The 17,402-nt window shown below is 56.5% G+C and overlaps 1 protein-coding gene across 3 annotated transcripts in view; it reads left to right on the plus strand.

Moving 5' to 3' along the window:
* The window catches only part of SFXN5 (sideroflexin 5), a 52,567-nt gene that overhangs the window by 20,830 nt on the left and 14,335 nt on the right, over positions 1-17,402 (plus strand). For 2 of the 3 annotated variants that reach the window (XM_034426097.3, XM_034426098.3), the window contains 8 exons: positions 12-37; positions 2,846-2,899; positions 4,805-4,861; positions 5,705-5,770; positions 6,994-7,084; positions 7,861-7,976; positions 9,493-9,578; positions 15,629-15,746. In XM_034426097.3, coding sequence (XP_034281988.2) covers positions 12-37; positions 2,846-2,899; positions 4,805-4,861; positions 5,705-5,770; positions 6,994-7,084; positions 7,861-7,976; positions 9,493-9,578; positions 15,629-15,746 — 614 coding nt within the window. The remainder of the gene's footprint in view (positions 1-11; positions 38-2,845; positions 2,900-4,804; positions 4,862-5,704; positions 5,771-6,993; positions 7,085-7,860; positions 7,977-9,492; positions 9,579-15,628; positions 15,747-17,402) is intronic. The other variant, XM_087875364.1, reaches the window with a different exon arrangement.

Below are 17,402 nucleotides of genomic sequence, written 5' to 3' on the forward strand. Positions count from 1 at the left end.
TTTTTCCTTAGGTTACATTCCTTTTGGCACGCCTATTGTAAGTGTGAAAGCCTTGCACCTTCATTCTGCGTAGCAAGAAATGCCTTTCTTAGCATTGACTTCCGGTTCTCTGGTTCAGTCAGGACGTTACTCACAGGCTCCTTATGTACCAAGAAGCCCCCCGGGAGACCCTCGTCTGCTTGCCGCTGCATTACTAGGCTACCTGGGGCCCCCAGATGGCCCCGGGGGCTGATTGGGCGCATCAAAGACCCCTTTCCTCTTTGGGGCCGGCTGAAGTGGGCGGGCTGCCCTCTGCCTCCGTCCAGCATGGCTGCTACTGGTGGGTGAAGGACCAGGAAACGGGACGGCTGGCTCAGCCAGCAGAGGCAGCGTCTGGGACAGGGATGGACGAGGAGACCTGCAGTCAGAGAAGCGCTATTGAGCAACATTTGGCTGCCATTTTGTGAGGTTCCGGTGGGGAGGCCTTTGCTTGGGGCAGCCCTGTGCGTGTCCAGGCCTGCAGCAGCTCCAGCCCCTCGCCTTGTCTCCTTCCGGGGGAAACACTGGCCCCCGTTGCCGCCCTTCTCCTCCTGGGGGGCCACCCCTCCCTCCGTCTCTTCGGGGAGCGTTCTGGCCACATTGCCGGAGACATATGGGCCTTGCAGTAATGATCTCTTGAAGGAAGGCATGGCAGGGTTCCCAGCGTAAAGAGGGGAAAGGTGTCCTTATTTATGTTTAACATTTGGGTGGTAATCTGTAATTAACTTTGCAAAAAGTTAAACACAAATTTGAGTTAGCGATCAGGTTGACACCAGAATCGGCCCAAATCCAGACCTGTCAGAGGAGCTGAGAGCTGTCAGCAGAGCTCCGTTTTGCAAGCTGTAAATGATAAACTGGAACCCCTTGTCATAAAGCAAAAAAAAATGATTTTCAAATGTTACATTTTAATTTTAACATTTATGCCAATTGATCTGTGAAATGTAGTGACATAATTGGCAGCTCCCTCAATCCCCGTCTGAGTTTTCAACTGAGCATACTGGGAAGGAAGGAGGGGGTGTTTTGAGGATGGATGGAGGCTGGGAACTCCCTTCCTTCCTCCCTTCCTCCTTTTGTATTCTTTCTTTCCTCCCTCCATCCCTCCTTCTCATTCTTTTTTGTATTTTCCTTTCCTTCCTTCCTTCTTCCTCACTTTCTTCCTCCTGCTTCCTTTTCCTCCTGCTTCCTTCCTTCTTCCTCAACCTCTTCTTCCTCCTTCCTTCTTCCTCCTCCTTCCTGCTCCTCCTCCTTCCTTCCTTCCTCCTTCCTTTCTTTTTCCTCCTCCTTCCCCCCTCCTACTCCCCGCTCTGGGGCTCCAGTTGAAGGAAGACTGAACTTGGTGCTAAGACCATCCAGGCTTCTGGCCTCAGCTGACCTCCCCCTCAGAAGCCCCCTGGGTTCTGGCCTTCGAGGGCAGCCCTGGTAGATTCTCCATTCATGGCCGGGGGGGGGGTGGGGGGGGGTGCACAGATGTATGGCCCACACAAGGTGTCGGCAAGGCAATTGAATTTCTGCCTGCCTCATCCATAGTGCAGGAGGCCATCTGAAGCAAAGCAGGACCTGGGTCTTTGTCTCCGATGGGATCCGTGAATGGGGGTGGGGGGCTTGGAATGGCTGCCTTTCCCCGAGTCCCCAGAATCCTTTCTGCCTCTTCTGTGCAGCTCCATGGAGAATCCATTTCTGGGGGTTTGCTCGTTGTTGTCTTCCTCTCCGCCAGGAACGAGCAAGGAAGCCGTAGGTTTTTGGCAGACCCCGGCCCAGATGGAGGAATGGCGCTCAGCGTGCCTCTTGCAGGCAGCCCCCTCGCCCACGTGTCTCCCCCTCCCCCGATCTGGGGGGATGTGCAGCTGTCTCTCATTCATTTCTAGCCATTCCATGCCTTCCCCCCCCCCCCACCAGGACCCACCTGTCCCTCAAGAAAAAGAATTAGGGCAGGGGTCTCCAACCTTGGCAACGTTAAGCCTGGCGGACTTCAACTCCCAGAATTCCCCAGGCAGCTGTTAGTTAGTCCGCCAGGCTTAACGTTGCCAAGGCTGGAGACCCCTGAACTAGGGTACAGACTGTCCTCGGCTTACGGCCACAGTCGGGACCAGAATTTCCATTGTTAAGCAAGGCAGTTAAGCAATGCCTGATTTTATGACCTTTTTGCCCTGGTTGTTAAGCGAATCAGTGCAGTTGCTAGGCGAATCACACGACCCTGGCTCTCCCTGTTGATTCTGCCTGTCAGAAGCCGGCTGATAAAGTCACTAGTGGCAACCGTCTGACCCCGGAACACTGTGTCTTTGTATATAGGTGCTGGCTGTGACGGTTGTAAGTGCGAGGACCACTTGTGAATAATTCTCAGAGCAACTGTAGCTTTGAGTGGTCACTAAATGGATCGTTATTAACCCAGGGTTACTTTGCAGATAAGACTCAGGTTTGCAGGCTGAAGCCTCCTCTCCCTGCCAGCCTGATGGCCCCCCAAAAAGCAGCATCCCCCAGGTGGGCAGAGGCTCTCTGCATTTCCCCCCCCCCCCCCGAATCTGGGGAACAATCGCCAGCGGGGGCGGGAGGGCAGGGAGCAACGTTTTGTCTGCTTCCTGTGGGCCAAAGCCAGGGTCCAGGGGAGGGGCTCTGCCTGGGGAGCCCCTTTTCTTCGGGCTGGATGGGTGCTGAAACAGCTCCTCCCTTTCTGCAGGTGGCAGGCGTGCCCAGGGTGAGGCTTCTCACCCACCGATGCTTGCCCACGTTCGTTTTATGCCCAGGGAGCATTGGGGGCCCTCCGGAGGGGCTCAGCCCGCCTGGCATTTGTGCCTTCCTTGTGTTTGAAATCTGCCCTTTCCTCTCATAGGTTGTGGGTCTCCTGCTGCCAAACCAGACCCTGGCCTCCACCATCTTCTGGCAGGTAAGGAGCACGCGTGTGCCCATCATCCCCTGGAGGAGGAGCCTCTGCCAGCTGCGTGTTTCAAGCAGTGATCCCCTCCTCAGGCCTACCTGCCTGCCTGCCTGCCTTCATCCATCCATCCATCCATCTTCTGTGCCACCCATCTCACTCTGCAAAGCAACTTGTGGGCAGCTGTCATCGTTCATGAATGGTTGCTGTCCTTCTGGGCCCATCGCCTTGCTTTCTCTGGGAGAGCCAGGATCCCTTCCCCTCCTTATCTGCCTCTTCCCTCCATCGTCCTATATCCATTTTCTTCCCTCTCCTGCCCTCTGGATTCTCATCAGTTCTGCAGCCCCCCCCCCCCCCCCCGCTACAGCACCCCAGGCCTTCCTGAACTAGGGGTCCAAAGGGAGGGGGCCGCTGTGGATGCTCCCCAGTCCTCCGGCTGCCAAGGCCGTGTTGGGGGGCCGGGCCGGATCTTGTCACAGGCCAGACTGAGGGACCCCCAACTGTCTGCTGAGATGGTCCCTGGGCTCTTCCGGACGAGACACCCAGACCAAAGCCGGTCTCTGTTCCCCAGACGGGGCTAGGCCGATGCGTTTGTTCTCCTCCTAAAAAGTGAGTTGTTTCCCTTGTTTGTGGTTGTGAGGATGTCCGGTGAGCCTGCAGAAAAAGAAACCAAGAAAATGGCAGGTTTTGCATTGTCAGCAGCTTGGAAGGGCAGAAACTGAAAGGAATGTGCAAAGCAAGACCTCTGTGTCTGTGTGCGTCTGTATTGTGGAAGAGAGAGCTCTCTCTCCAGGTGGAAGGCCAGCCTGAGTTACTGTGGTGCAGAGCGTGGCAGGCCTGGCATTCAGGCTGAGTTAACTTAAGGTAAACCCACCTCCCATTCCACTTTCTGCAAGAGGTCTGGAAAGCTGTTTCGCCTGAGGGGGTGGGGGGGCTTTGCCTCCATACTCCCCCCCTCAAGACCTCTGTTCTCCTTCCGCCTGGCACAGGTTGCCCTGCCTTTCTTGCCACTTTCCTTCCTCTCGCCTCGCATTTCCTTCTCTGACTCTCTCGCTCTCTCCTTCTCTCTCTCCCTCTTCCCTTCTTCTCTGCTCTCGGCTCAGCCTCCTTTGCCAGGTCCTGCCAGCAGCTGGAGAGGGACAGAGCAGCCCCCGCAGAGCCACTCTTAGTAGAAGGGCAGGCAGGGCCGGTGGAGGTAAGCACCCAGCACAGCTCAGCTCATAGCACCAAGCTGCTCAGAGACACACAACACACACACGCACGCACATGCACACGCACACTGACCTCTCCCCGTCTCAGGGCTGCCCTGCCACAGCTGGAACCTTGCCCTGGGCTAGGAAGCTCCCCTGGAGGAAGGCAGCAAGCAGAGCCCCAGGGCCCTGTCCTGCTTCCAAGGCCGGTCGTGGAGGGGGAGGGGGGGCTGCTCCCAGAGCGGCTCACCGAATTGTCTCTCCCTGTGCAGACAGCACCAGCCAAGGTGGAAATGGCTCTGGAGAGCCCCCTGGGGACTGGCGCGCTCCCCCCTCTCCCTCCCCGCAGGGTAGTGATAGAGCAGCCACGGTTGGGGAGGACCCAATTTGACCTGGAAAAGCAGGCAGGCCAGGGGAGGGGCGTGGGGTGGGTGTGCCTGTGCGTACCGGCAGGTGAGTACCGGCCAGGGAGAGAGTGGTGAGCTGTTGGGCCTCTGGGGGCTCTTTGTCTCTCAGATAGGAGCAGCATCGCCTGGACTGGACAAGCAGAGGCTTTCTGTGCTGGCCAGAGGCTCACCTGGAAGGGCTGCTTCCGGCCACTCGGCCCCCTCCTCTTTCTCCCACAGCAGTTCTGCCAGTGGACTTTCCGCCTCTTGCCTGAGCTGACCCTCTCTCCCGCTGCCTTTTAACCAGGGCTCCGTCCCTCTCTCTTCTCCCTTCTCCTTAGTGGTTGAACCAGAGCCACAACGCCTGTGTCAACTATGCAAACCGGAACGCAACCAAGGTGAGGGGGGGGTCTCCACAAGAGAGCACAGGGGGCCCTCCGGCTTGGTTCCCCTGGCCCAGATCATCCTCCTGGGGTGCAGGGAGAGCTCCAGTGGCAGGGACTGGTCAGCACATCACGCCCTGGCCAGAGGTCCAGATGCCAGGACTCGGCTAGGCCTTCACATCAGACCCCTCTGCCATCCTTTGGGGCTGGGCACAGCATCTGCCTGTCTCTCGGGAAGGTCAGAACTTCCTGCCACATGGCCAGCTCTGCAGCCCTGAAGGGACCACCCTGCTCCTCCTCCAAGGGGCCCACCATCCAGCTGTTGGAGCCCAGCCAGCCAGCCTTCCCTGCCCCGCCCAGGCCTCCTGCCCCGCTGAGTCTCTGGCCCCAGAACGCCCAGCTGCATGGCCAGAGGATTTAGGGCGGGGGCTCTGCTGCCCAGAGGAGGAGGAGGAGGAGCTGCGAAGAGCTGGCCGCTTTCAGCAGGGGAGTCTCGGGGGCTGCAAACCAAGGGCTGGGAGGAGGCATGCCTAACCCTAAACACCCCCCCTCCATGTCTTGGTTTCCTGCTTGTGATCCCAGGTGCTGCCTTCTATTAATCAGAATAGAACTGGGACCTTGGAGGTCTTCTAGTCCAACCCCCTGCTCAAGCAGGAAATCTTATATTATTTCAAATAGGTGGCTGTCCAGTCTCTTCTTAAAAACTTCAAGTGTTGGAGCACCCACAACTTCTGGTGGCGAGCTGTTCCACTGGTTAATTGTCCTCACTGTTAGGAAGTTTCTCCTTAATTCTAGGTTGCCTCTCTCCTTGATTAATTTCCCACCATTCTTTCTTGTCCTCTTCCTCCTCCTTCCCAGCCGTCTCCAACCTCCAAGTTCATCCAGGGCTACCTGGGGGCCGTGGTCAGTGCCGTCTCCATTGCGGTGAGTGGCCCTTTAAGGCTTCTTTTTTCCCCTCTTGGGTGTGGGGGGGTGAGCGAGAAGCAGCAAGAAGATACTCCCCCCCAAAGCCTGTGGGGTGAGGATCCCCACAGGGCTGGAGTGGCATGAGGGGGTTCGGGTACCCAGGATCTGTGGGGAGGAAGTGCTTTGCTGGTCTTGTGCTGCCCCATAGAGGTGGAGGTGGCCCCAAGACAGTCCCCCCCCATCTCCAGCGTTTCAGCCAATGAGCAGGCTCAGTTTTGGACGTGGGGTGGGGGCAAAGCTGTCTCGGGAATTCTGGGAGTTGAAGTCCACAGGTCATAAAGTTGGCATCGTTGCCTATCCCTGCACTAGACTGACCAGCAAGATGCTGCCAAGGAGCATGCAGAGCTCTGCCCACAATGACCCCTCTTCTGTCCCAGGGTCCTGGCCCCTTGGTCCAGTTCTCCCACCGGCTTCTCATTTTCTCTCCTCCCGCCGGTCACCTGCCCTGCTCCGCCTCTCAGCAACACCATTTCTCTGGTGAAGGTGCCCTGCGGCTTTCCTCCGTCCTTCTGCCCACCTTGATAATTGTCTGCCAGAAGCTGCTCAGATGCGTTGATAGTCTGCGAATCTCCCACCAGCATCTGCCGTGGAGCAGAGGGACCCCCACCGTCCTGGCTCCGCTGACCACTTAGCACCGCGAGAGAACCGTGCTCGGCCTTGAGGACAGCAGCCTTGGTCTCGGCTGGGCCGCTCTCTGGCTGAAGCCATCAACCTTCCCCTTGGGAAAGGAAGTGGATGATGGGCTTTGCCTCTGGTCTTGCGGTGGGGGGGGTAGAATTGAAGGTTCCTAGTCTTAGTTTGCTTGACTGCTGCCCCACATCATCTGAGAGGCCAAGGGGGCTTCCTTGCGAAGGGCAGATGCCACGTGGAGGGTAGGTGTGTTGTGGTTCCCTTTGCCACGCTTTTGTGGGGGTTGGTCTGGGGACGTCGTCTCCTGTTTAAAGGTGGTGCAGTGATGCACTCCTGAATCTCGGGACAGCCTTCTGCTCCTCAGGGTGTGGGGGGATTTTGCTCTCACAACCTGCCACGTTCAGATTTCCAGGAAGGTTTGTCTTCAGGCGATGAGCATTTAGCAGAGGGAATTGGGGGGAGGGGGCGGAAGCAGGAAGAATCCCTCCCTTGGACGCCCAGCAAGTGAGGGGCTCAGCCCCCTGACCTCCCTCGGCTTGCTTCCCCCGCAGGTGGGCCTTAACCTTCTCATCCAGAGAGCCAACCAGTTCACGCCGGCCACCCGGCTCCTGATCCAGAGATTTGTGCCATTCCCTGCCGTAGGTGAGACCCTCTGCCCTCTCCCGCAGGCTGGTGCCGCTGGGGTCCCTGGTGCCAGGCTTCAGGCAGGCTGGAGGTATCACAGTCTGGGGGGGGGGGCGATGTCTGGCATAGCAGGATCAGGCAATCCCCTGACTCACCCGAGACCCCCACCCTGGGCTTTGCAAGGAGCACTGCAGGCAGCCCTGCCTCTGCTTTCCCTGATTTTGTGGCCCAGGCCCCCAAGGCTTCCAGACTGGGGTCTCCCAGACTCCCCCTCCCCCTCCCTCCCGCATGGCTGTGCCCAGAGCTTTTCCTGGCTGCTTCCTCTCTGCTGCTTTGGGAACAGCCTCAGTTTGGCCTGGGGGGGGGAGAAGTGGGGGGGCTGGGGATGCCCAAGGTGCTGTGGGGGGAGAGGAGGGCACCGAGCGAGGGGGGGGAGAGACAGAAAGCCTGGGAGGAAGAGCTCTGCCAGAGAAGCTGAGGGCATCTAGTGGTTTGGGAGAAGTGGGGGTGACATGCTTTCCCCTGGGGGGGGCAGTGATTCCATTGGAGACTTTGGGGCTGCAGGAGGGGCTTTCAGCATGGAGCTGGCAGGGGGTGTAGCCCAGCTATGACACTATTCCTCCCTCCAGTAAATGCAATTTCAGCCGGGTCCAGGGGGATCAGAGTTCAAATTCTGGTACCGCCACCCTTCTGTGGGATTGGAAGCAGTGGAGCAGGGGGCTTTCCCCCGTCCCATGTGGGGTGGGCTCTCCTTCCAGCATGGCTTTTCAGCTGTTCCTCCCCCTCCCCCCCAGCGAGTGCCAACATTTGCAACGTGGTCCTGATGAGGCACACGGAACTGGAGGAAGGGATCGACGTCCTGGACGAGGAAGGGAACGTGGTTGGATCGTCCCGGATCGCTGCCAGACACGTATGTGCCTTTCGCTAGGGGGAGGGGTTGAGGGTCCCACCAGGGTCAGGCATAGGGTGGGCATGCAGAGGCCGGGCTTCTTGGGCCTGCCTTTGCTGCTCAGGGAGTGAAGAAGGATGCCCACCCCCTTCGCCCCTCTGGGAATTTCTCCTGCTGGCCATGAGGAGACATTCCTCTGCTGGTCAAGCATTTTGGGGAGTCCCCATACCCGGGGTGCCCTAAGCCCTGCCAGCAGAGGGGTCGGAAAGGTCCTGGCGCTTCTGGGGCCCATGAGAGCAAGAAGCCTTTTCCCTCCCTCCGCAGTTGCCCCCTGAGAGGAAAGGGTCCCGTGCCCGATTGTGGAGTGGCAAAGAGGAAAGGAGGCAGGAGGGTTTCTAACTTCCCGGCCTGGAATTAATTAGCGATTGCCAGCTGTGTCTGTGGGAAGATGCTCCAGATGTTTCCCGACTCCCCCTCCACACCTGCCTGCTCCTCCTCCCCCCCCACCCCCAGTTCAGTCTGCAGATGGCAGACACCCTGTGCTTTCTGCTTCTGAGTAGCTCTTTGCCAGGATAACCTACACAAAGCCCCACTCAACGTATTGTGTCCCTGAGAGGCACGATTGTGTCACTGTTGTGTTTCACACCGTCCCAAAGAGAACACCTGTTCAGCTGGCAGAGCCCCTGTGGACCGGAGACCACCAGCCTCTGGGAAGCTAGAGCCTCCGGGGCAGGGTCAAGCCAGCCCCCTGCAGCCCCCTCGGTCAAAACATTTTTATACTGCTTTTTATTTTGGACCCCCCCCATACGCCCTCCCCCCCTAAGATCTGAGCTTTGCTTTGCTGCAGCTACTCTTTGCACCAGGGCGGCTGCTCCCCAAGCTGCTGCCTCCTCCAGGACGTGGAGTGGGGGCACTTTGCAAAAAGCATGGGGGGGGGGGGAGTGCAGGTGCAGGAGACCCGGGTCCCTTCACAGTCCGGGAGAGGCTGAGCCTCGGCAAACCCACAAGGGCAGGCAGCTGATCCACAGGCCCAGGTTCCGTGGCAGCCCACGAATCCCCTCCCGTGGCAGCCCAGAAGGGTTCTGGACCAAGCTGCCCAGACGCTGGGCAGGCACTTGGAGGGCACCTTTGCAAACTGCAGGGCTGGCATGAAGAGCGATGGGGAGGGGTCAGAGGATGGGCTCGGCCTTTCAGCCCTCTTTCCAAGAGCCAAGGAGGTGCCCAGCAAGACATGCCCAAGGCACCAGGGTGCGCACAGCTGCGGAAGGGCCCGTTTGCAGAAGCACAACGTCCTCGGGATGCCCCCCCTTGTGTCCTCCAGATCGTTCCTTTGGCTGCAATCTGCCAGGGCCCTTCAGAGGGTGGACATGGCAGCTTCCGGCCCCCGTGGGGTGAGAGTGACCCAGCCCAAACCCCCGCCGGGCTCTTCCGTGGGGCGGGCGAGAAAGGCCGTCTCCCCACCCCACTCGGAGCCCCCCTGTTTCCGGCAGGAGGGCAGGCAACGAATCTGAAGCAACCGCCCACCGTGTCTCCTCAGGCCCTGCTGGAGACGGCGCTCACCAGAGTGGTCCTGCCCATGCCCATCCTGGTTCTGCCTCCCGTCATCATGTCTCTCCTGGAGAAGTAAGTGGGCGCAGATGGCACTTGGGAGGGGGGGCTCCCCACAGGGCTGTAAGAGAGGGGAGTCAAGGCCCCCCAGGATGACGGAAGGGTGTTTTGGGGTGTCATATTCGCCAAACGCTTGTTCTATTAATGCAAAGGAACATGCCGTTCCAGCATCTTCCAGCCACTCAGGTTTCCGTCTCATTCCGTCCTGCTGGGTGTTGGTCAGAGCTTCCACTTTTAGGACATCTACGTAATTGATGAGAAGCTCCTTCGTTTCAGTGTATTTTTATTAAATTTAGAAGCTACTCAATTCTGGGCAGCTGGCTTATAATTAAAGCACAGCCATAAAACCAACGGATGAAAGAACCGCGCAGGTCTGAGAAATGTACAATATAGCAAAAACAGTAGAAGAGAACATTTGTAGCTCAGGGTTGAACTGGGGGGTCCTTGGGTGCATCCTGAGCTTGGTTGTTTTGAAGACATTTCATTACCTTACTGGGTAACATCAGCAGTGTGTGTGAGTGTGGGGTTTACTCCCTGTTTATATACATATATAGGGGTTTGCCTTGGCAGTGTGGGTGGGGATGTGGTTTTCTCCTCGGTAGTTACTTTGATTTGGATGTTGTTTTCCACCCATATTGTTTGCCTGGTGCTGATCCCTGCTTATCTTGGCGTTGGCTGCTGGAGAATATGTGTTCCTGGTCTTTTCTTTTATCCTTCTTAGCTTTTTTGGTCTCTTTTGAATGGTGTGTAAATTTGGTTCATCACTATGTGTCTATTGATGGCTGGTTTGTCTGAATGCCAAGAGGAATTCCTTAGCATTTTTGTATTTTTGCTCACTGTTTCCCAGTTGAAACTGTGGTGGAGTCTGTCATATATTGTGCCATTAAAGAGTTGTCAGCATTCACACTGAGTAAAAGCTCCTCTACCACATTCTTCCAGATCTTTGTCATTCCCTCCTGTGTCCTTTCCCAGTCTGTGTTAATCAAACCTCTATATAGTTTGATTTAATTTTATTGAAAGTTTTAAAAATAAGATTAAAAATGAACAAGAAGGAAACCAGAAAAAGGAAGAAAGGAAAAAACAAAAAAAGAAAAGAATAAAGTAGAAGAAACATAGAAAAGAAAAAAGATATAAAGTAATTTCCAGTCTTCTTTACAGCAGTTATGAGTACAGTTGTAGATTCATTTCTTTCTCTAAAATTATATCGTGACCCTCTACAGTCTGTCCTATCTAATCATCAAAGCCATAGCTCACGCATCCATTTTTTCCGGTGTGTGTGTGTTGCAAAACAGAAGTCCCAAAGGAAAAGTTCTGGTTTTAGCTGTATATTATTTTTTAAAATCCTCTTAATCCATGTATATATTTGAATCTGGAATTTTCTAGCTTTTTTACACATCTACCAAACATAGCAAAATGACCCTTCTCATAACTGTGAGGTGCTTTTATACATTCTAGAACATTTCTCTGGTGTCATATACCAATGGCACATCATTTTATAAAACTTCTCTTGAAGATTATCATGTAGTCTCCGTTGTTCCACCTGTGTATTATAGCCACAATTTTTAGCGCACTTTATCATACATTCTTTCATTTCTTCTGTTTCAAATCTCAATAAAAGTTTATACATTTTAACAAGGGCTAGCTCCTCATTTGTATGCAATTCCAAAGCCAGAGTATTCAATACATCCTAAATTCTTTTGTCTACTTTGAACTTTTCTGATAACTATAAATGAGAAAACCATTTACAGTTATGTCTCTCTGCCATCAGTTGTACAGTTGGTTTAATGTTGTGTTCCCCTTGACAACATTCTAATATCTTGCAGGACTTATTACTGCTTGCCTACTGTTTCTCTCTGTAAAATGCTTCTTGTGCGGAGAGCTACAAAGCAGTGGTGAAATCCAGGTTTTTTTTACTACCAGTTCTGTGGGCGTGGCTTGGTGGGTGTGGCAGGGGAAGGATACTGCAAAATCTCCATTCCCATCCGACTCCAGGGGAAAGAGACTGCAAAATCCCCATTCCCTCCCCACTCTGGGATCAGCCAGAGGTGGTATTTGCTGGTTCTCCAAACTGCTCAAAATTTCTGCTACAGGTTCTCCAGAACCTGTCAGAACCTGCTGGATTTCATCCCTGCTACAAAGGTGTTTTCGGGGATATCCTGGGTTTGTATCTATTCCATACTCTAAATGGAACGTCTGACACAGTGATTTTTAAAATGTACGTGAGTCTGAATTTTCTCATACCACAAGTGTCAAAGCCAGCCAAATCTCAGGCCATGTTCTTCTAACTCTGAAGGTCGTCTATTTCTCAGCAAGCCCCTCTCTCTCTGTCTCTCATCAAAACTAAAGAGTGAACTGCAAAATAGAATTTCAAATCAGCTGAACTCAATCACGGAAGTAAAGGTTGGGTTGAAGCAGGATGTTCCAGAGGAGACACCTCGGCCTCCCTCCTGCCTTTGTTCCTCCACCTCTGTTGCACAGCCTCTGGGGGGGGGCTGCAGTCGTTCCCCCTTTCCTGGGCCTGCCTTCTCTCATCTCCTGAGTGTGTGTGCCCCCCCCCCGCCGAGATTTCCTCCTTTCCTCCCCAGGAAGAGCCTTCCCATCCCCTCCTGCTGTGGGGACTCCACAGTCTCCCCTCGGCTCCCTGGGGAAGCAGCCAGCCAGGCTCAGCGGCACCTGTTCTGAGCTCCCTGCTTGGCACCGGGGGTGGGGGTAGGGGGGCGCATCCACAGATGTGAAATGCTGCTGTTGGTGCTGCTCTTGATGGCTCAGGTTCCCAGGAAGAGAGAGCGGGGTGCTCATCTCCCCTCCCCTGGGCCTGATTCTTGAGGGCACTACTGGCACTGTGGCCTTTGGCCTCCTGCAGGCAAAGGACGTGCCATAGGATGTGTGGTGGGGGAGAATGGGGGAGAATGGGGGAGTTCCTGTGAAGCAGAGGATCCGCACTCGAGACTGTGGTCATGAGGCTGCAGTTTATGTGAACCCCTGGGGAGCCCCAGAAGCAACCTCAGTTGAATTGAGTCCTCGGAGGACGGTGGCTTCAGCGGCAGAGGGGAGAAAAAGCAGCGGCCGAGAAGGGACCCCCCCTTGCAGGCAGCTTTGGGGGTTCATGGGGTCCCATGTTTCAAGGGCCTTGAAGGTTCCGTATCCTTTGAGCATGGAGGGCCCTGTGGTTGGGGAGGGCGCCTCCCTTGTCGGATCAGGGCGTGGGGGGGAGTGAGGCACCTGTCCTGGGCCGGGGGCTCAGCATCGGAGTGGGGGACATCCACAAGGGTCCCTCTGCTACCCCAGAAACGCCTGCCTCTCCCCAGTCCAACAGGGAGGATCCTGGTAGGTCAGGGTTGAACTGGGGGCTCCTTGTGGGGGCTGTCTGAGCCGAGTGGTTTCCTTGCAGGTGTTCCATGACCCAGCTAGCCCTGGTGAGGTTCCCTAGTTTGGGTCATGAAACGGCTGCAAGGAAACCGCCCAGCTCAGGGCCCCTCATTTCCCCGTTTTGTGGCTCTAACCGGAGACATCGATGGCAGCCGTGTTGACTGTAAACACAGCCCTTCCTGCCCCACCCGGAGTCTGCCAGCTTCGGAGCCTGCCCTGAGCCCCTGCCATCGCCCGCTCAGCGCCTCCGTCTCCTCCGAGGCAGGTGCCGGTCTGGAGCACCAAACCTGAGAACGCCTGGGCGTCCCGAGAGCAACTTCCATATGGAAGGCATTGCAGGCCCTCCGAAAACGCCGGCGACAGCTGCCACATTATGCAGAACATGAACCGCTAATCAGCCATGTGCTGAAACTTGAAGGAAGGTGCGCGTTCAAGCTTGGTGACACGCCGTGTCTGCAGCACAGATGCACCGTCTGCACCATCCTTCTCTCCGGGTCCCTTTGGGGGTGGAGGCCTTGGCTTGCCCACCCCACTTGGGCTGTTGGAAGGGGCTTCCTGCCTCCCTGAGGCCTTGTCCACAAGAGGTGGGGGCTCCGCGGAGGGACCGGCCCCCGGAGGCCCTTGCTGTGAAGAAGGCCAAGGCACGGAGGCAGGGGCCTCTCGGGTGGCAACAAGGAGACTCCCACTTCCACTGGGTCTCTTCCTGCTCGCTGCCAGGCAGGAGGGAGAGGGTGGGCTGCCTCCCGTCTCGGTCTTGCCCCCTTCTTTCCAGGCTCCCAAGTATCAAGGGCCCCTTTTTAAAGCTTTCTGGGAACCCCGAGGAAATTTGGGCCAATGCCAGCTGTTCCCCTTTTCATCAAACCAAGCCTCCAAAGCAGGGTCTCCAAACTTGGCCACTTCTAAGACTTCAACTCCCAGAATTCCGGCTGTCTGGGGAATTCTGGGAGTTGAGGTCCAGAAGTCTCCAAGTTTGGAGACCCTTGCTCTAAAGCCGGTTGCAGGGTCTGCATGGTGTGGGCTGACTAGCATGGACCACCCCCAGCTAGGATGGGCTGCAGGGCAGCCAGAGGGCTGGCCTTGATCCTGGAAGTCCTCTTCCCATCCAAGCCCCGGCAGAGAAGGACTCCTTACCTCTACAGTGGGAAAGCAGCCGTTCCCACGTGCAACGGACACTGGGATGAAGGCTTACGGGGATCCTTCTCCGTACTCTGTACAGTGGTTTTCTGTATTTGCTGGTAGCTGGAGCACCTCAACCTGGGCTCCTCTGGCAACTGGATTCCAGCCAGGGAATTCCCCCGTGGGGCTCTCACAGCCTTCATCCAAAGCTGACTGGCCCTTTAGCTCTTTAGCCTGGCAGAGAAAGCAGGGGGAGTTGGGGGCCAGAGGCCCGGGGTGGGCAGGGCTTGCCCTGACTGGTGTGCGGGATCAGGGTGGCACCCTCGCAGGCAGCAGCTGGGCCTTGCTGTGATTCTTAAGAGCAGGGATCTGAAGGCTGAGCCTCCCTCTCGCTTAATTGTGAGTCATTTAGCCTGAACTTTGCAAACTCTGAGATCTGAGTCCCAATTAAGACATTGCACTTCATGTGATAATTAAGGCTTTTTCTTTAAATCAGGCCATAACGCCTCCTAATTAGGAGGCCGTAGCCATTGTGATTTGAATTGGCCTGAGTTTAAAACACCCAGGGTGGAAGTCACACCTGGGAGCCTCACCAGACAACGCTCTAAATTGGTTATGTTCCCCATAGAAATGGGGAGGAGCCCAGTGGCTGCAATTAAGTGGCTGCAGACCCCAAAAGGAAATGGGGTGGCCTGGGGAAGAGGGGCAGCGGCCCAGAGGGGCCAGGCGGGGGCCAGTGGGCTGCCAGCTTTGGTTGCGAGGGTGCTGGGTGGAATTTCAGAGGGGCACCGCCCACCTTCATCAGGAACACGGACAGAGGGGATGGGCTCCCCTGAGCTAAGAGCCCAGTTGCCGACAGAAGGGATGCCCGTGGGGGGAGAGGCGATCGCCTGTGTCCTCCTCCCCTGCCTCCGTGGCTCTGGTTTGTTCGGGGCCCTTAAATATGGTGGCCCCTTGGCAAGGCCTGCGTCTCAGTGTGTTGCCCGACTGGGGAGGGGATGAACCCATTGTCAAAGCTCTCACGAATGGAGGAGGAGGGAGGTTGCCCACGCAGGGAGGGGCAGCAGCACTTCAGAAGAGCCTGATGTCCCCAGTGCTGCCCCCACCCTCTGGGCACAAAGAGGGCAATTGCCAAAGGTCCTTCAGAGCCAGGGTAGGGTTGGGGATCGCTGAGAGCCCTCACTGTCTTGTGCATCCCTTCCGAAAGGAGTCCGGAGGGGCAGCAATCACCGCATCCCTCTTGCAGCTCTGGTGGGCGTAAAGGAAAGAAGGCTTCCTGTATCGGCCGGAATCTCATCCAGCTTTCTGGTTTGGCCCTTGCGGGTCCTTGAGGGACAGACAGACAGGCTGGTTGGCTGGCAATGACAGGAGATCAGGGTGTTCTGGCCAGGGTGGGTGACGAGGGCCAGACCCTCACCCAAAAGACGTTCACTTCTGTGGATGGCCTCCAACCCTTCTCCCTCGCAGGCCCCTTGGGGGCTAAATCGCTGGTCTTCTCCCCAGAGAGGGCTGCGAGTGCGGCAGAGAAGGGGGTCCCGGTGGGTTGCTCTGTCTGACGATGACATCCGTCTGTCTTCCAGGACGGCTTTTCTGCGCTCCCGACCTCGGATGCTCCTCCCGGTCCAAAGCCTCGTGTGCCTTGCCGCCTTCGGCCTCGCCCTGCCCTTGGCCATCAGCCTCTTCCCCCAGATGTCCCAGGTCAGTGACACGCTCGTTCCAGTCCCCGGAGGGTGGGCAAGGGGAGACTCTTGTGGAAGGGTCCAAGAGCACCCCTGAGCACCCTCAGTTGACAAAGCAGTGGGCGTATACGTCCTGAACCCGCCTGCTCCAGAGCCCCAGCTCTTCCTGAGTTTAACTTATCTTGGTTAAACTCAGGAAGAGTTTAACCAAGATAAGCAGTGAGTAAGTAATGGGAGGGCAGGGCTGCCGCCTGCAGATTTGAGAAATAGGTAAACGGTGGTTTTAATTACTGGATTGGTGACAGGATTTGCATGCAAAGGTCCCAGTTTGGGCAACAGTTTGACAGGAAAAGCCTTTTCCTCCTTTGTGTCTCGGGATCAGGGAAGGGCAGCATCAGAGGAGTGCCGCCCCCCCCCCCCCCGCCCCTCTGCTGGCTTTGCAATGGGCCACCTGGAGCCCCCGAAGCCCTTTCATGAGAAGCGGGGTGGGGGTGGGATTGGCTGCCCCATCTTAATTAGAGCACCACTTTAATTGGTCAAAGGACTTTAATGGGTTACCCAGAAAAGCTGAGGGGAGCCCTCTGAAGGGGCAAGTGCAGGAAGTCCGCCTTCGCTTGCTCTGCCCCTGGAGGAAGGTGGCTGGGGGAGAGGAGTGAAAACCGGGGGCCTGGGATAGCTGCAGCCCTGGGCCCCGGAGGCTGGAACCCCAAGAGGGCGGCCCTGCTGGGCAGGAAACGTTTGGGCTCCTATAGCAGTGATGGGGGGGGCTGCTTGCCAGGGAGTCCCATTTGCAGGACCCCTGAGGCCCTTTCCTGGGGCTCCTGAGACAAGGGCTCGGGGGGCCAGTGGGGTGGAGGCTGAGCCCACCTGCGTGGGGAGGCAACTGGCACGCCTGAGACCCTCCAGGTGCCCAGCAGGAGGGCCAGGAAGGTGAAGGGGGCCCTCCTGGTGGCAACTCATCACAGCCCCCCCCTCCCGCCGTGGGACAAAAGTTACACTAATATAGAAGGAATAGAGGGATAGACTCATTAAAGAAAGGATGTCGCAGGGGGGACAAAATTAAATGTGAATGAAAAAAATGAAAACAATTTTTAACTATTTTAAATAATTGAATTATGCCTCTGGTGAGTTGGTCATGATGAGTTGGCCGTGGGGATTTGTCCCATTCGCCTCCTGGTTGGCTCTGATTCCCCAGAATGTTCAGGAGGGCCCCCGATACTGGAGAAGTAAACATGGGGCTCTTGTGGCGGCCTTGCAAAAGAGGCCCCTTCCCCTTGCCAACCCCCCTGTCCTGGCTGCTTCCTCCTCCCTTGGAGCCTTGCCTTCTGCCCCCCTCCAGGGAGCGTTTCTAAGGATTGATTGATTGATTGATTGATTGATTGATTGATTGATTATTGGTGGGTTGATTTAAGTTCTTGGGCTGCCCCCTCTGATCCAAAAGGATTCCGACTTCAGAGGAGAGTCTCAGAGGGAACTGGAAAGGGGGATGGCCGAGCAGGGCAGGGATGCTGGAGGGGCCAAGGCCACGCAAGGGAGCCCAGCGCTTAGCTCCTCAGCAGGGCCAGCCAGGTGATGCTGGGGGAGGCGGGATGGAAGGCACAGGGTTTACAGGGGGCAACTCCCAGGCCCCCAGGGCCTAAGGGATGAATTTGAAACCCTCCAAGCCAGCGGCCGT

Source organism: Pantherophis guttatus, chromosome 8 (genome assembly GCF_059756535.1).
Source record: "Pantherophis guttatus breed Tessera chromosome 8, ASM5975653v1, whole genome shotgun sequence".
Taxonomy (NCBI): Eukaryota; Metazoa; Chordata; class Lepidosauria; order Squamata; family Colubridae; genus Pantherophis; species Pantherophis guttatus.